General features: G+C 40.4%; 1 protein-coding gene across 1 annotated transcript in view; it reads right to left on the reverse strand.

Annotated features, from left to right (window-relative positions):
- GCFC2 (GC-rich sequence DNA-binding factor 2) overlaps positions 1-14,693 on the reverse strand; it is a 52,054-nt gene that overhangs the window by 6,475 nt on the left and 30,886 nt on the right. Inside the window, exons 9-15 of the mRNA XM_014571236.3 lie at positions 12,414-12,495; positions 10,475-10,587; positions 8,758-8,957; positions 5,394-5,544; positions 3,346-3,467; positions 1,814-1,890; positions 1,067-1,133 (exon numbers count right to left, since the gene is read on the reverse strand). Coding sequence (XP_014426722.1) covers positions 1,067-1,133; positions 1,814-1,890; positions 3,346-3,467; positions 5,394-5,544; positions 8,758-8,957; positions 10,475-10,587; positions 12,414-12,495 — 812 coding nt within the window. The remainder of the gene's footprint in view (positions 1-1,066; positions 1,134-1,813; positions 1,891-3,345; positions 3,468-5,393; positions 5,545-8,757; positions 8,958-10,474; positions 10,588-12,413; positions 12,496-14,693) is intronic.

Here is a 14,693-nt window from a genome sequence, read left to right on the forward strand (position 1 = left end):
GGCAGGCAGGCAGGCTGAGAAACTTTTCAAGTTCTTCAAGCATTTAGCTCTGCAAGAAGGCAGGTTGGGGGGCTGGCTGGCAAGTCTGGCCAGAGCCTGCCTCTGGCACCCTACCCCATCTTCCCCAGCCCTGGAATTCAAAATGACCTTGACAAAAATAGTCTCAAATAAATAGAATGAAATTCAATAGAGACAAATACAAAGTACTCCACTTAAGAAGGAATAATCAATTGCACATATACAAAATGGGAAATGACTGCCTAGGAAAAGGATGTGATCCACTATAACCCTCACAAACACCCTATGACTCAGCAATGAAATATTGCTGCTAAAAAGCAAACATTATTCTAGGACTTATTGGCAGGAGTCCTGAAGCCAAGACATGAGAAGTAATTCTTCTACTGTCCTCAGCACTGTTGAAGCCTCAACTAGTGTACTGTGTCCAGTTCTGGACACCACACTTTGGGAAAGATGTGGACAAACTGGAGAAAGTCCAGAAGAGAGGACCAAAAATGGCAGAAGGTCTAAAAAACATGACCTATGAAGAAATTATAAAAAATTGGATTTGTTTAGTCAGGAGAACTGAAGACCAAAGGGAGACATGTTAGCGGTCTTCAAGTATGTAAAAGGTTGTTATAAAGAGAAGGGTGGTAAATTGCTTTCCTTAACTACTCAGGACAAAACCAGAAGTTGTGGGATTATGTTTGACATTAAGAAGAACTTCCTAAGTGTAAGTATAGTTAAGCACTGAAACTAGTTATCTTGTGGAATCTCTGTCACTGGAGTCTTAACAGTTAGACAAACATCTCTCAAGGATGGTCTGGTGTAGAAATAGTACTTAGTCCTGTCTCAGTGCAGAGAACTGAAGTAGACAACCTAGAAAGTCCCTTTCAGTCCCACAGTTCTATGATTTCTATTATTTCTTATTGAGATCTACATATATCCTTCCCAATACAAAGCCCAGGATATCAGACTTCTCTGAATACTTATTTCTTGGTTAAGCACAAGCATGAAATCTCTTAGCGCAAATGATTTTTCAGGGATAAATTAGGTAATTTTTGTTTACCTTTACAGCTGACCAAAACCGTCTTTCTTGGAACTTTGATTGTGGAGACAGTCTGTCTTCCACATCACTGGTCATGGAAAGGATGACAGGAAATTGGTAAAACAACAGATTAATGTTTTTTATTTAGAAAAAATATCCAGCCAATTGATCTGTTCTGAATACCGACGGGTGTTAACTTTAATTCTCAATCTAAGCGAGCCTCCACAACGAGAAGACAGGCCTCAGCTCTGTAACAGAACTTTAACATTTGGAACCCATCACTAGTCTACTAACATTAGAAACTGGAAACACTTCACCACACCTGATATTAGACTGACATCTCTGTACAGAGTCAAACAGTGGAGGGCAGATATTCTGCGAACTTCCTAGACCAGCTTTTGCAATGCATTTCCCCTAGTTTCCAATTCTCTGTGTCTCCTAATAAGAGGGATTTCCATTAACTCCAGGTTGTGAAATACCCAGAATATGGTGATAAATCTAATAAAGCAAACAGGATTAAAGCAAATTCTAAAACCAGCTAGGTATTTTTCTTTGCTGAGAAAAGACTTAAGGAAAACAGTAACAATTCATGAATGTGAGGAAGATATGTGCCTCACCAACATAAGGAAGGGCCCCACAACCTGACTCAATGACGTGGTGCACACTGGAAATTGTAGCTATTTCATTTGTTTCTTATTCATGTTGACTGTATATTAAACTAGCCCCTCAATTCCAATGAAGTGCTGGTAGTTACAGAATTAGCCTTACCTTTTAGGATACAGAGGAATAAAAACATCTTCCTCTATAGACTTCTTCATTCTTGAAACAACTGAGTTTACCATATCCTATTAAAAAATTGAATTACCACTGAAATACCAATGCTTCCACACACAAACTTTTAAATGATAGCTAGTATATTGTACAATATAATTTCAAAGACAGCATTTCCCTTTATATGAATGATATATCTATTATAGACAAATATAGTTGCCCCCTATTTTATTTTTTTTAAGCTATAGCCATCAACTGGCTGCAATTTTAACTGACAGTACCATACTCTTTGACCATTTGTCATTGTGGTGTTCTGAAAGATAATTTAATTTTCCATTTGCTTCATGTTATTTTACTATGATAGCAAGATGATTATACATAGACTATAAACAGGAGCAGAAGACAGTGGTAAATCATTCCATAATTGCCCTATTCAGCACACACAAACACACACCCTGAAGTTTTGGTATTGGTCACTATCAGAGACAAGATACTGGGCAAGATGGATGATGGTCTGAGCCAATATGGACATTCTTATGTTCTTATAATTACAAAATGAAACTGGTGATTAAGCAATAAACTCATCACATAGAAGAACTGAAAAACATTTACATAACTCTGTCATAAGCAATACCACAGAGTTACTTTTTTCACAAAAGGTCTAACAGCTTCATAGTATTTCTACACTTAAATTTAAATGTGGGTAATTTTTAAGTTTTATTTTTTCTTACTTTATCCAAGACATCAACATTTTCAGAAAAGAAACTACTATGTCTCAAAGCAGTGATCTGGTACACAGCAACACACATGGGTTTTCATATTCAAGATCTGATTTTCTATTTAAATTCACCAATTTTATGATGGTGTAATTCTTTGCACCATAGGAATGAAACTAGCATAATGAAGTAGAGAATCATGAACTCAGAGTACACAGTTATAAAAGAGTACACAGTTATAAAATAGTTAACATTAGAGATCTTTTTCACTGGTGGAATTATCCTTTTCTTTAAATAAAATAATATCCTTCCAGAAAGGAAGCCACTTTGTGAAATTTTAACAGGCTTTTAAAAAAAGCGTTTCTATAGCTCTAGTGTAGTTCTACAGAGTGAAAAAGATTTGAGCTCTGAAGCATCCTTAAGATTTTAAACAGTTAAAAGTGTTTAACTTTCATTGTATTTTTTTAAATCAAATGCAAAGTTAGGTTCTTGAAAAGCTTCACAACACAGTAAAAATATTACAATTATGATTAGCTTCTTCCTAATCGTAGTCACATTTTTTCCGGTAGCAGAAGTAAATTTCTGCCCTAAGATTCATACCTCTCCTAAAAGGGAACAGCATTTGCACATTTGAGAGCAGAACAATTCTGGCTTTACATTTTTGCTTATTACAGGTGACCTGCAAAGGTTAAATCAAATCCCAGCTACATTAGAATTACATGATGAATGCCCGCAACAAGGGGTAGTAAGAATAATCAATTATTTTTACATATACCATTTTCTTCTGGTCTCTTACAGCACAGTGCTTTTTACCTGTTTTGCTTTACTGGATTCATTTTTGGAAAGGGAAAGTTCTTCAAATATATTTTTGCAGAGTTGAACTAGGCTGACTGTTTGTGAAGTCGACAAAGGATCCCACACATGCTCTACAAAGCCTGAAAAAACATGCACCATTTCAGAAATTATGCACAAGGGTGGTTACTTGCTTGTTTTAAAATGTAATTCTAAACAGGCAGTAAACTTAATTTGCATATAATTGTCCACCATGCAAAAGATAATGTTACTTCATTCTTTCCAATAAGCATAAATAGATTGGTTTCATTAGATGCTCTTATGCCTTGTGATACATAAGCAAACCCAGTCTTTCCACCTGTCTATCCAATGCAGGGGTGGCCAACCTAAACCTGAGGAGCCAGAATTTACCAATGCACATTGCCCAAGAGCAACAGTTATGTCACCAGCCCTGATCATCTCCCCGCCACCACTCTCAGCACATCCCGCCCATTGGAAGCCCCTTCTCCTTTCCTCCCGCCCACTGTGATCAGCTCTCAGTGGGAGACACTGGAGGGGGGGAAGCATGGGTGTGACAGGCTTAGGGGGGAAGGTAGGAAGTAGCAGGATCCTAGGGGGAAAGAGTGGAGGGGGACAGCACCTAGGTCAGAGCTGGGGGTTGAACAGTGAGCACCCTTCAGCACAGCAGAAAGCTGGCACCTGTAGCTCCAGCCCTGTATTTGATGCCTATGCAAGGAGCCGCATATTCACTTCTGAAGACCCGCATGTGGCTCAGGTGCCACAGATTGGCCACCCCGATCTAATGCCACATTTTACCCTCTTTTATAGTCTGTTTCCTTGACAGCCACATATTTCTAAGGGTTTTCTCAGAAGTCATTTGTTGTCCTCTTTTTCCTGTCTTCCATTAGGTAGTATCCTATCAAGGGCTCATCTAGGAACACAGTTTTTTGACATCCAAACACCACACTCAAATCAGCCTTCTCAAATCATTGTCTCTATAGTCTGCTGAGCACTCTTCTGTAATACATTGGCATTGGTCAGTTTCATCTCATTGGCAGACCTGAATATTCCTTGCAAGTATCTCTCAAAGAATATATTACGTTTCCAGTTGTTGTTTCTAGCATTTGCCGTTACAAAAGCATATAACTGTGGATATTACAACAGCTTTGTATGACCTGGTTCTTGTTTGAAACTCCTTATTTTTCCAAATACTTGCCAATCTTGCCCTTCCAATTCTTGCTTCCACCTCCTTCTAGAGCTGGCCATCAGCAATCACTGCACTTCCAATATAGACAAATTAGTTCACCATGCTTTTATCTTCACTACTGATCTCATATGTACTATCATTGCTATCAGTGATCATTACATTTATGTTCTTTCAGCTGATTCTTAATCCTACTTGGCAGCTTCACACTGGACTTTGGTGGGGATCGTTTTCAGAGCATCACCATCTGTGTCCAACAGAACCATGTAATCTACACAGTCAAGATCTTGAAGTTTTCCTTTACTTCAATGTAATTCCTGTATCTCCCTTCGCTGTTGCTTTTCACATCATTTAATCTATCATGATGCAGAAGAGGAGAGGTGATAAATGCACCCCTACTGCATTCCAATGACGATGTCAAACCAGTTGATTTTTTCCACTTTCTGTCCTTACAGTATTTTGAATCATCATTCAGCATCTCATCCAGAAACACTATCTTTCCATGAAGTGTGTTGCCACAAGATCGTCCAAACATTTCTGTATGACTGCAGTCAAAAGCAATGGCAAAATCTAAAGACGTTCACGGCTAATCCCTGATGTTTGTTTTTATATGGAAATGCTCTTTTCCTTTCCACTCTTCTCTAAGAAATCTACTGTTTGAATGACAACCTCCATACTTAGAATATGCTTGACACTACCGCCCCTTAGCCTCATCCTAAAGAGTTATATAACATTTTATGTGCTGCAACAAAGACTCTAGCTTTACCATTATTATTAGCTACATATTACTGGTTAAATTAAGCAAGAAAGCTAAACATTTAATTTTCTAGTTATAGTTAACATTATTGAGGTCGTCTTAATATACCTGTAATTTTAGGAAGAATAATTTTCTCAGTGATTGTAGGCAAAATTGTTTGATCGGGGTCATCATTTCTCTTTGGTTGTGAGATAACTTTGGCATCACTAAATTCTTCTATAGCTCTGAACCAGGGCATCTCATTCAGAGAGATGAAATTCTGGGTAAGAAAAACAAACAGTGAGAGATAGCAGGCCCCGGAAGACTCACAAAGCATTTTGTCAAAGTATTTTCACCGATGGTTTCTCAGTGAAAATTCTTTCCCATGACAAGAAGGGCAAATACAAAAGTGATTTCACTTTATAAAGAAAATAGTGAAGAATTACCTGAACTGAGAAAGACCAAAAAGGTATATTAAAAAGATGCTGGCTGCAAAGGCAGATGAGATGGTACAATAACTAAGCAAGAAGGCTAGGAAGCAAATGAGATTAAAAACTTCGAAATTTTTGTAGATTCCAATGCTTGTGACCATCTCTTCCTGGCTTTCTATATCCCATGCTGCATTGAACTCTTCCAAAAATAATTCCTAGAGCATCTCTTTTAGGAAAACATCCCATCTCGATTCTAAAATTGCTATGGTTGAAGAATCCTACTACCTTTAGTAAATTGTTCCAGCGGTTAGCCATTACTGTTAAAAATGATCTCATCTGAATTTGTCTAGCTTCAGTTTCTAGCCATTGGATTGTGCTGTAACTTCCTCTGCTAGACTGAAGAGCCCATTATCAAATATTTGTTTCCCACAGTTATTTACAGACTGATCAACTCAACCCTGAACCTTTTCTTTGTTAAGCTAAATACATTGAGGTTCTTAAGCATCTGTCTATAAGCCATGTCTTGAACCCTCTCCTGTTCACCAATGAACTTGATGAACTGTGGAAACCAGAACTGGATATGGTATTCTAGCAATGGTCACACCAGTGCCAAATACAGAGGTAAAATAACCACTCTACTCCTACTCAAGATTCCCCTTTATACACTTAGGTATTGCATTAGCGCTTTTGGCCTCAACATTGTGCTGGAAGTTCACGTTCAGCTGATTATTCACCATGACCCCAAATCTTTTTCAGGGGGTCTGTTTCCCACAATATAGTCCCCCATCTTGTAAGTATGACCTACATTCTTTGTTCCCAGATGTATGACTTCACTTCTAGACATATTAAAACACACATTGTGTGTGTGTGTCCAGTTTCTTAAGTCATCCAGCTTTCTCTTATGTCTGTGACCTATTCTCTTATTTGCCACTCCTCCATCTTTGCATTATCTGAAAAATTTATTGGTGACCATTTTTTAATTTTTGGATTACTGATAAAAATGTCAAATAGCGTAGAGCTAAGAAGTGATCCCTACTGCACTGCACTCACACACAACAATGTCCCATTTGCAATTACATTTTGAGATCCATTAGTTTTTATATCAATGTTATATGTGCAATCTCAGTTTTGTACTGTTCCTGTTTTATAGTCAAATGTCACGTGGCACCAACTCAAATACTTTACTGAAGTCTGTATGTTACAACAATACTATTACCCTTATCAATCAAGTCTGTGAGCTCATAAAATATCAATTTAGTTTGATAGGACAAAATGGGTCTCAAGGACGTCTGTCTATAGGAGTTAGATCTTTTGTGAAAATCCCTGCCAGACTTTTCAAATACATGGGTAACACAATGCATCTTTACTGATTTTTAAAATAGACATTGGAAGGCATCTTCTGGGGGCATGACATGCCAAAGCATTACAGTACCATTCTACATCTTTACCTCTATTCTATCACACAAAATACCAAAATGATTCACACAAACCACATCTGGCCTAAAATTTGCACTGTTTATTGAAACCTGTTAACTCATGCTCTGGCAGACACACAGACACAGAAAATTACAGTTGTAAACCCTCACCATAAACACTCAGATTCCAGTCCCCATGTACAAGTCTGTTGAACAGCTATTAGATGCACTCCAATACTCCTGGAGGAATTCTGCATTTCTGCATACATACATAATTAATGAGCCATATATATTTTAATATTTTTCCCCCCCACAGAAAAAAGTTTCTGCTGAAAAGTTGCCGCAATTCTACTTTTTGCCCACCAGAGCGCGCTGTGGTGCTAGAACACAGCAGTTGCTTCCAGCTAGTTAGGGTACAGAGTCTTCTTCACCATACCTTTTGGAGGAGGGTCAAGAGACAGGGCCTATAGGAGACACACAGCATGGGGCTGCTGGAGGATCAGAGAGGGGCTGGTAAGGGGGGATGGATTTGGACAGGGCTGAGTGGGGCTAGGTCTACACTGTAGCTTTTTCCACTCCCTTTTCTGCCATTTGGCTCCATCTAGATGAGGCTATTTAGCCTCCTCTTTTGGAGGAGCCCTTATTCCTCGTAGAATGAGGTATACAGGGCTCCCTGAAAGAGTGCATTAGCTCTTCCACAAAAAAAGTGTAAGAACAAACGCATTCCTTGGACACGGCAAAGTTTTTCCGGGATACCTTTTGGTATCCCGGAAAAACTCCACACTGTACACATACCCTGGGAGTGGAAGCACATAGCCACAGAAGGGACAGAAGCCAAGAGCTACAGGGGAAACGGAGATGACTAAGTGGGAATGCAGGAACATGTGGGCAAGAGAAGGGAGGTTCACTGCTCCAAGTGGAAGAAGTGGCTGAAGGAGAGCAAAGAGCTATGGGAAGGAAGTACAGGGACACAGTGTAGAAGGAGTGGGTGTCTGAATGTGGGTGTACAGACTTGTGGCAGGAGGTGTGGGAAATACAGTTTTGTATTGTAGCTTCAATTAATTATTAGTCAAAATTTGTATTAATATGCCTAGTAAGGAATTCGTTTGTCAACTTTTTTTTTTAAATCTTTTTAGTTGTCTGTATTGTTTTGTTTTTGTTTTTAATTTTTACGGGGGACAAATAATGACGAAAGGATCAAGGTGTGCGGGTCACAAGTTTAAAATAAGGGAACCAAATGGGGACACCGAGCAGAGAATCCCGGACAGCGCCCACTGCTCCTCAAAGCTGTCTGTATTGGTAGACATACTTTCCAACAAGTATTTTGAAATAAGTTACCAAAAATAATTGAAACAGGTATGATTATATTATGTTATTATGCAGAAATTGAAAATATTGTGCATATCATTTTTAATTTTTTGGAACAAAAATTCCTCGGGAGTAATTCCATAGGTAACAGCTATTAGAAGTGATGCCAAGAGATGAAGGCAGGTCCCTACAGTAGTGAGGCCCCATATAACAGGGCTTTACAGATTAGAACTAACACCCTGAAATGCTCCCCAACACAAGTGGAATGTTAGTGAAATATATGTATAAGAAAATACACCATACCAATTGATAAGTGATAAAATTTATTGGTAAACATACCTCAAGAGGATTCCAGCCTATTAACTGAATTCTGATTAATGGGTTTAAGAGTTTAGGTAGGCATAAACTAATGTAAGCATCATAATAAGAATCAGGAAACTTCTGTCTCCACTGCTGGAATTTCAACAAGATATTTCTGATGTTGCAAAAATCTGCATGCACATCTTCACAGATCTTCTTACTCTCTTGTAAAATATGATCTGTGGATAAAATACATTTGTATATAGAGAAATATTACTAAAATATTTATGGATGCACAAAGTAAAACAGAATACACATCGACACCACACTTGGACAATGTATCCATGTGATAAACTGCTTTTGTCATGAACCTTTGACACTTCTAATTAGGGCTGTTGAGAAATCCCAGTGAACTCACATGATTAACAAAAAAATTTAAAAACATTATGATTAGCCACACTGAAACAACAGAATGCCAATTGAAAAGATATTTTGGATGTTTTTCTTCATTTTCAAATATTTTGATTTCTACTACAACAGAATACAAAGTGTACAGCGCTTAAGGATGTTAACAGGTAACTGGTTATCTTAGCCCTGTGCAGGGTTGGAAGCAGCTGGGCTGGAGGAGGCCCCCCTCCACTAGTTACCCCAGTTAATTAAATGGGATTTTACATCCCTAACAGTGCTCACTTAATATTTTGCATTACAAATATTTGCACTGAAAAAATCATAAAAAATAAATAGTATCTTTCAGTCTACTTCATACAAGTACTGTAGTGCAAACTCTACTGTGAAAGCACAATTTAAAGATATAGACTGTGTTACATAACTGCATTAAAAAAATGTAAAACGTTAGAGCTTATAAGTCCACTTGGTCCTCCTCCTTTGTAGGAAACATTTGAAAATATTTAAATAAATGGTTTTTTATTATTGTTTTTAATTGCACGATTAATGTTTTTAATCTCTTTAGTGCCCTACTAATAAATTCCAGGTCCCTGAGAAATGTCTAACTGTTTCTCTTTATTTTTTCAATAATTTCCCCAAAAGATGTGGTCCTCCCGCAGCACTCAAAAAAAAATTGTGGCACAAAACTCAGAACAGACAAGGTTTAGTTTTGAACTAGCAGCAGATTTAAATGATTAGTACCTTGAAAAGCTCTATACCAAAAAGCAAAGGGGAAATAGATCCACAGCTATTCTGTGCAGAACTTGCTTCTAACCTTAGGACGCAAAATTTCAGTCTTTGAAACCACATTGTGATTATCCATTGGAATAAACTATTTTAGAAGTGCTGTTAGTTATATTTTTCCTCTCCCTCTGAACCTTGCATTACTATGCTTAAGGTGATTAGAGAAGTCTTTTTGACTACAGAAAACAAAGTTTCTACATTTCTTTAAAAATAAGCAGCACACAACATACATGGTAGTTTGACATCACATTTTGTCAGAACACTTTTGGGATAACTTTTGGCTATCATTTAAATATAGGCTTCACTATATGCAAACAACGTGGCCATCCCAAACTCATACGACACAACCAATGTACCGCACCATATTCTAACTAACAAACAAAACTTTTAACTTAAGATTCAAAATTATTTCAGGGTATTTCCTCACTATAATTGCATGACTCGAGAGTTTTCAATTCAGGTGTAGTAATTAAAAAAAAAAACCACACCAACATCCTTTTTCAAAAGCAACTTATCTTTCTCTTAGAGACATGAAGGAACTTTGCTCAATTACAAGGCAGTCACTGACCTTTGTTTTTCTGAAAATCAGTCATCTCTGCTGGAGATACCTCATCATCACTGGACATGCCCTCATGGTGATCAGATTTTCCAAAACTCTCTCTTGCTTGCCTTCTGCATGTCCTATATTTTGCAATGAACTCACATTAGATATAGATATGCTGAAGGGTCTCTAAGAGAGAACACTTTTTATGAAGGCGGGATTATTTTACAATACAAATGAAGAGGGGAAAAATTCAAAAGGAAACAGAATCAATACTGAATATTACAAAATATCTGTTTTTACTGTTAAAGCAGAACTAAAAAGTGGAAAGCATGCACAAACTGGTTTTGGAAATTGGGATTAATATCAGGACACTTGCCACTGGCAATGTGTTGCACTCAGTAGGATCTTCTAACCCTTCCTCCCTTAGCCTTCTATCCCCACTTCACCCCCAGCTTTTCCAACATCTTCTACCACAACCCCACTCCTTAATTACTGAACTTCAGGTTCAGCTGTATCTATGCTGGACTGTAGTATAGCATTTCTTCTAATAACTCTAGTGCAAAATAGGATATGACACCATACGTCACAAAGACCATAAAACCTAGAACTGGGGCACTCAAGACTCAGCCCATGTAAAAATTCAGAGGTGTAGTTGAGTTCCAATGTAGCTATCAACACAGAAAGGGGTTATATCAGGCCTCAGATTCCAGAACCCATGTATCTTTTTCTGGAAAATGCTCATTTGTTTAAATGAAATTTTTCACATCAATGTAATACTTTCATTTATCACTTAATTGTAGGGATGTAAAAAAACTAGTCGACAAACATGTTGACTAGTCGCTTCCCACCTCCCCTTGCTGCCTCTATCAGAAAAAGGCAGCAATGTAGGGGGAAGAGAAGGGGTTCTTCAAAGCACCAGCACCATGTGGAGCCCGGGTTCTGCCACTTTGAAATTCTGTGTGCAGCCCGGGCCAGCTGGGGACCCCACGGCTGCACACAATGTTTCAAAGCAGCAGAGCCCAGGCTTCATGTGGTGCTGCCACGGGCCCCATGCTCCCCACAGTGCTTTCACCTTTGAAGTGTAGCAACAGCTGTAAGGTTGTTGCTACACTTCAGAGTCAGAGGTGCCCTTATCGACTAATCGAATAGTCGATGCAAAGTGCATCAACTATTCTATTAGCCAATTAATTGAAATTTTACATCCCTACTTAACTGTTCTACATATTTACCTAAAATGAAGCTGCTTCTTGTATTTTCATATATTTTAATTCTAATGACAATGCTTCTTCAATGTGCACTGGTAGACCCAACTCATCATCTTATTTCAGGTTAAAAAAAGTTTATTTCAAAGCTTTCAAATACTTGTTAATTTGTTTTTTTAACAGTAAAGTTCATCTACAGTGATAGTGATCTAGGATCTAACATTAGATCAAGAAAATTTCTCATGAGCTGAGGGAAAAAAAAAAATCTACTGATTGGGCAAGATGACTTAACTAGTTATTAGCATCTTCAGTTTGTGCAATTCCATTATCTTCAACCTACTGATATCATGGTGCTTTTTGACAGCATTTTGGTTTCCCAACACAATGATCTAAAGTTTCTTTCTACACAAGTTCACAACACCGATACTCAATAACTGCTTTTCCCATCTCTCATAAGAAAGTACATTAGGTTCTGTGGGGACAACAAAACCATAGATGCTTAGATCCCAAGCAACTTGAGAGTGAAGATTATTATGAAGTAACATGTAAAAGTGTATTCCAAATAGTCCCACTTCTAAGATTTGGGAAGCCAACTAGTTAGTATTCCTTTTGGTAATTAATTAGACAGAATCCAAGAAAAATATTAAATAAAAGTTTCAGGGTTAGAAATTCTGCATATTTACATTCACCACTATATGAAAAATAAGAGTTACTCTAACCATGTGTGATCAAAGTTATATGAATTTATGTTTTATAATTACCTTCGAGACTCACACTCTTCCAGGAGTAGTTGAGTCTTTTCATCATGTTCCAAGCGGTCGTCATTTGATTTGCCATTCTTTCCTATGAATAGGAACAGTTGCATTACAACCCGGACTGGTTTGCTATTTCCATTTTCTTAAATACAAAATATTTTTGTCCATACTATTATTTTCCCTTTATATAGTTTCTTATTTTAGAAATGACATGGAAAAAAAATTTCATCAGTAACCTCTGAAATGTTAAAGCAGAACATCATTACACATAGGTTTGCTGACTATAATAATCTGATATGCCAGCTCCTAGATGTAACACAGTATGGGGGCAGAGTATGAGTGATAAAGTTACAATGCATATTGTTGTATAGCAGTGGCCCTCAACGCGGTGCCTGCGGGCGCCATGGCACCCGCCGGGCCATTTACATGCGCCCGCAGAGCAATCTGGGCTGGCCCCACCCCTGGGCGTGCAGCAGGTGCCAGCCCCGGGCGCATGGGCGGCCCCTGCCCCGGGGTTGCGGCGCATGCCAGTGCTGGCCCCGTGCATGCAGCGCCTGGGCGGCCCTTGCCCCGGGGTCGTGGCGCATGCTGGTGCCGGTGGCCTGGGCAGCCTCTGCCCGGGGTCGCAGCACATGCTGGTGCCGGCCCTGTGCATGCTGCGCCTGGGCGGCCCCTGCCCGAGGTCGCAGCACATGCCAGTGCTGGCCCCTGCCCAGGGTCGTGGCACATGCCGGTGCTGGCCCCGGGTGTGCAGCGCATGCTTGGCCCTGCCCCCGTACGCATGGTGCCCGGCAGCCCCGAAACATTGGGAATCACTGTTGTATAGTATCTGTTGAAGATAAAATGAGTGTCTTATTGAATGTGCTGTATACCTTCAGCACTGTCAACAACAGGGGTGGGCAATAATTTTTTGCCAGAAGGGGCAAGGCCAGGATGCTTCGTGCTTCCCTACCCACAGACCATGATTGGTCTGGGGGTAGGGGAGTCCCTTTGCCCCCCTTACCCAATAAGCACCCATGCCCCTGATGGTAGCAAGAGACTTCCTTTGCTCCCCCACCCCCTGGTCAATCAGGGCCTGGGGTGGGGGAGCACACAGTTTCCTCCTGCCCTGCCAGGAGCCGTGTGCTTCAAGTGACGCATGTTCCTGGCAGGGGAAAGGAAACTTCATGCGCTTCCACCCGCCCCATATGCCCCAATTGGCCTGGGGGTGGAGAAGCAGCAGGGGCCTCCATGGGCTGGATCCAGCCCACGGAGACCCTTTTGCCCACCCCGGTATACAATGAATGCTAGAGACTTCTCCCAGTCAGTCAAAACTGAAACACTGCAACAATTTTATTCCAATTCTAGTCGTTAATCATTATTCATAATACTTACGGTTAGAATATTTGGGTTGGAACCTAGATCTAGTTATAAAAAAACAGCACTAGTCTAGTCCTACACTAAAACTGCCTTCTGTTGCTGTTGAGTGCTCACTGTGATCGAGTCAACCAATTGTTTCTAGTCTGATCTCCTCGTAAGCCAGTAGAGAATAGCCTGATTAAGCTGGAAACATTTGACACTTGGGCTACTCACTTGTCACCATCTGTGTGCTCTCGCCCCCCAACTCCTCAATTTCTACTCAAGAAATACAAAAGCTACAGTTGCTGAATTTTTTTTTTAAATGTCATACAGGTATAAATGTCCCAGGTCCAGCACCCCTGGGACCAGACCAGTCCTGGATGAGGGATTTTGCCAGACCAGGGAAAGTCATTTCTAGGCCTCCACCACCACCATGGTCTCGCTGCCAGCCTCTCCGCCAGCTTCCCCTTGTTGCCAGACCCTCAGCACAGGGCTCCCTCGCTGCTGAGCTCCCGGCCCCACGGAGCAGCCCCTTGCTAGGGTGTAGCTGCACCCCTAGGCAGCAGCCTCACTTGGGCTTCAGCCTCACTTGGCAGCCTGGCTGCCTACCAGCCTCACTGGGCAGCTCCACCGGGCAGCAGTGGGGCTGCTGGTCTCTTTCCTGCACTGCTGTTAGCCCCACTTCCCAGTTCCTCACACCACTGCCAGGCAGCCCCGCTGTCAGGATCCTGGCCCCACGGGGAAGCTCTGCTGCCTCCTAGTCCCAATGCACGGCTATACTGCTAGCCTGTCAGCCCCGCTACTGAGCTCCAGCCACTCTGCCTCCTGGCCCCCTTTCAGCGTCCCTCCACAGTGTTACCACTGGGTGGCAGCCCTGCTGCTGGGCTCCAAGTTTCACTGCCACAGGGCAGCCCTGCTACTGGGCTCCAGTCCCACTGCAGGGCTCCT

The sequence above is a fragment of the Pelodiscus sinensis genome, chromosome 3 (genome assembly GCF_049634645.1).
Source record: "Pelodiscus sinensis isolate JC-2024 chromosome 3, ASM4963464v1, whole genome shotgun sequence".
In the NCBI taxonomy this organism is placed as follows: domain Eukaryota; kingdom Metazoa; phylum Chordata; order Testudines; family Trionychidae; genus Pelodiscus; species Pelodiscus sinensis.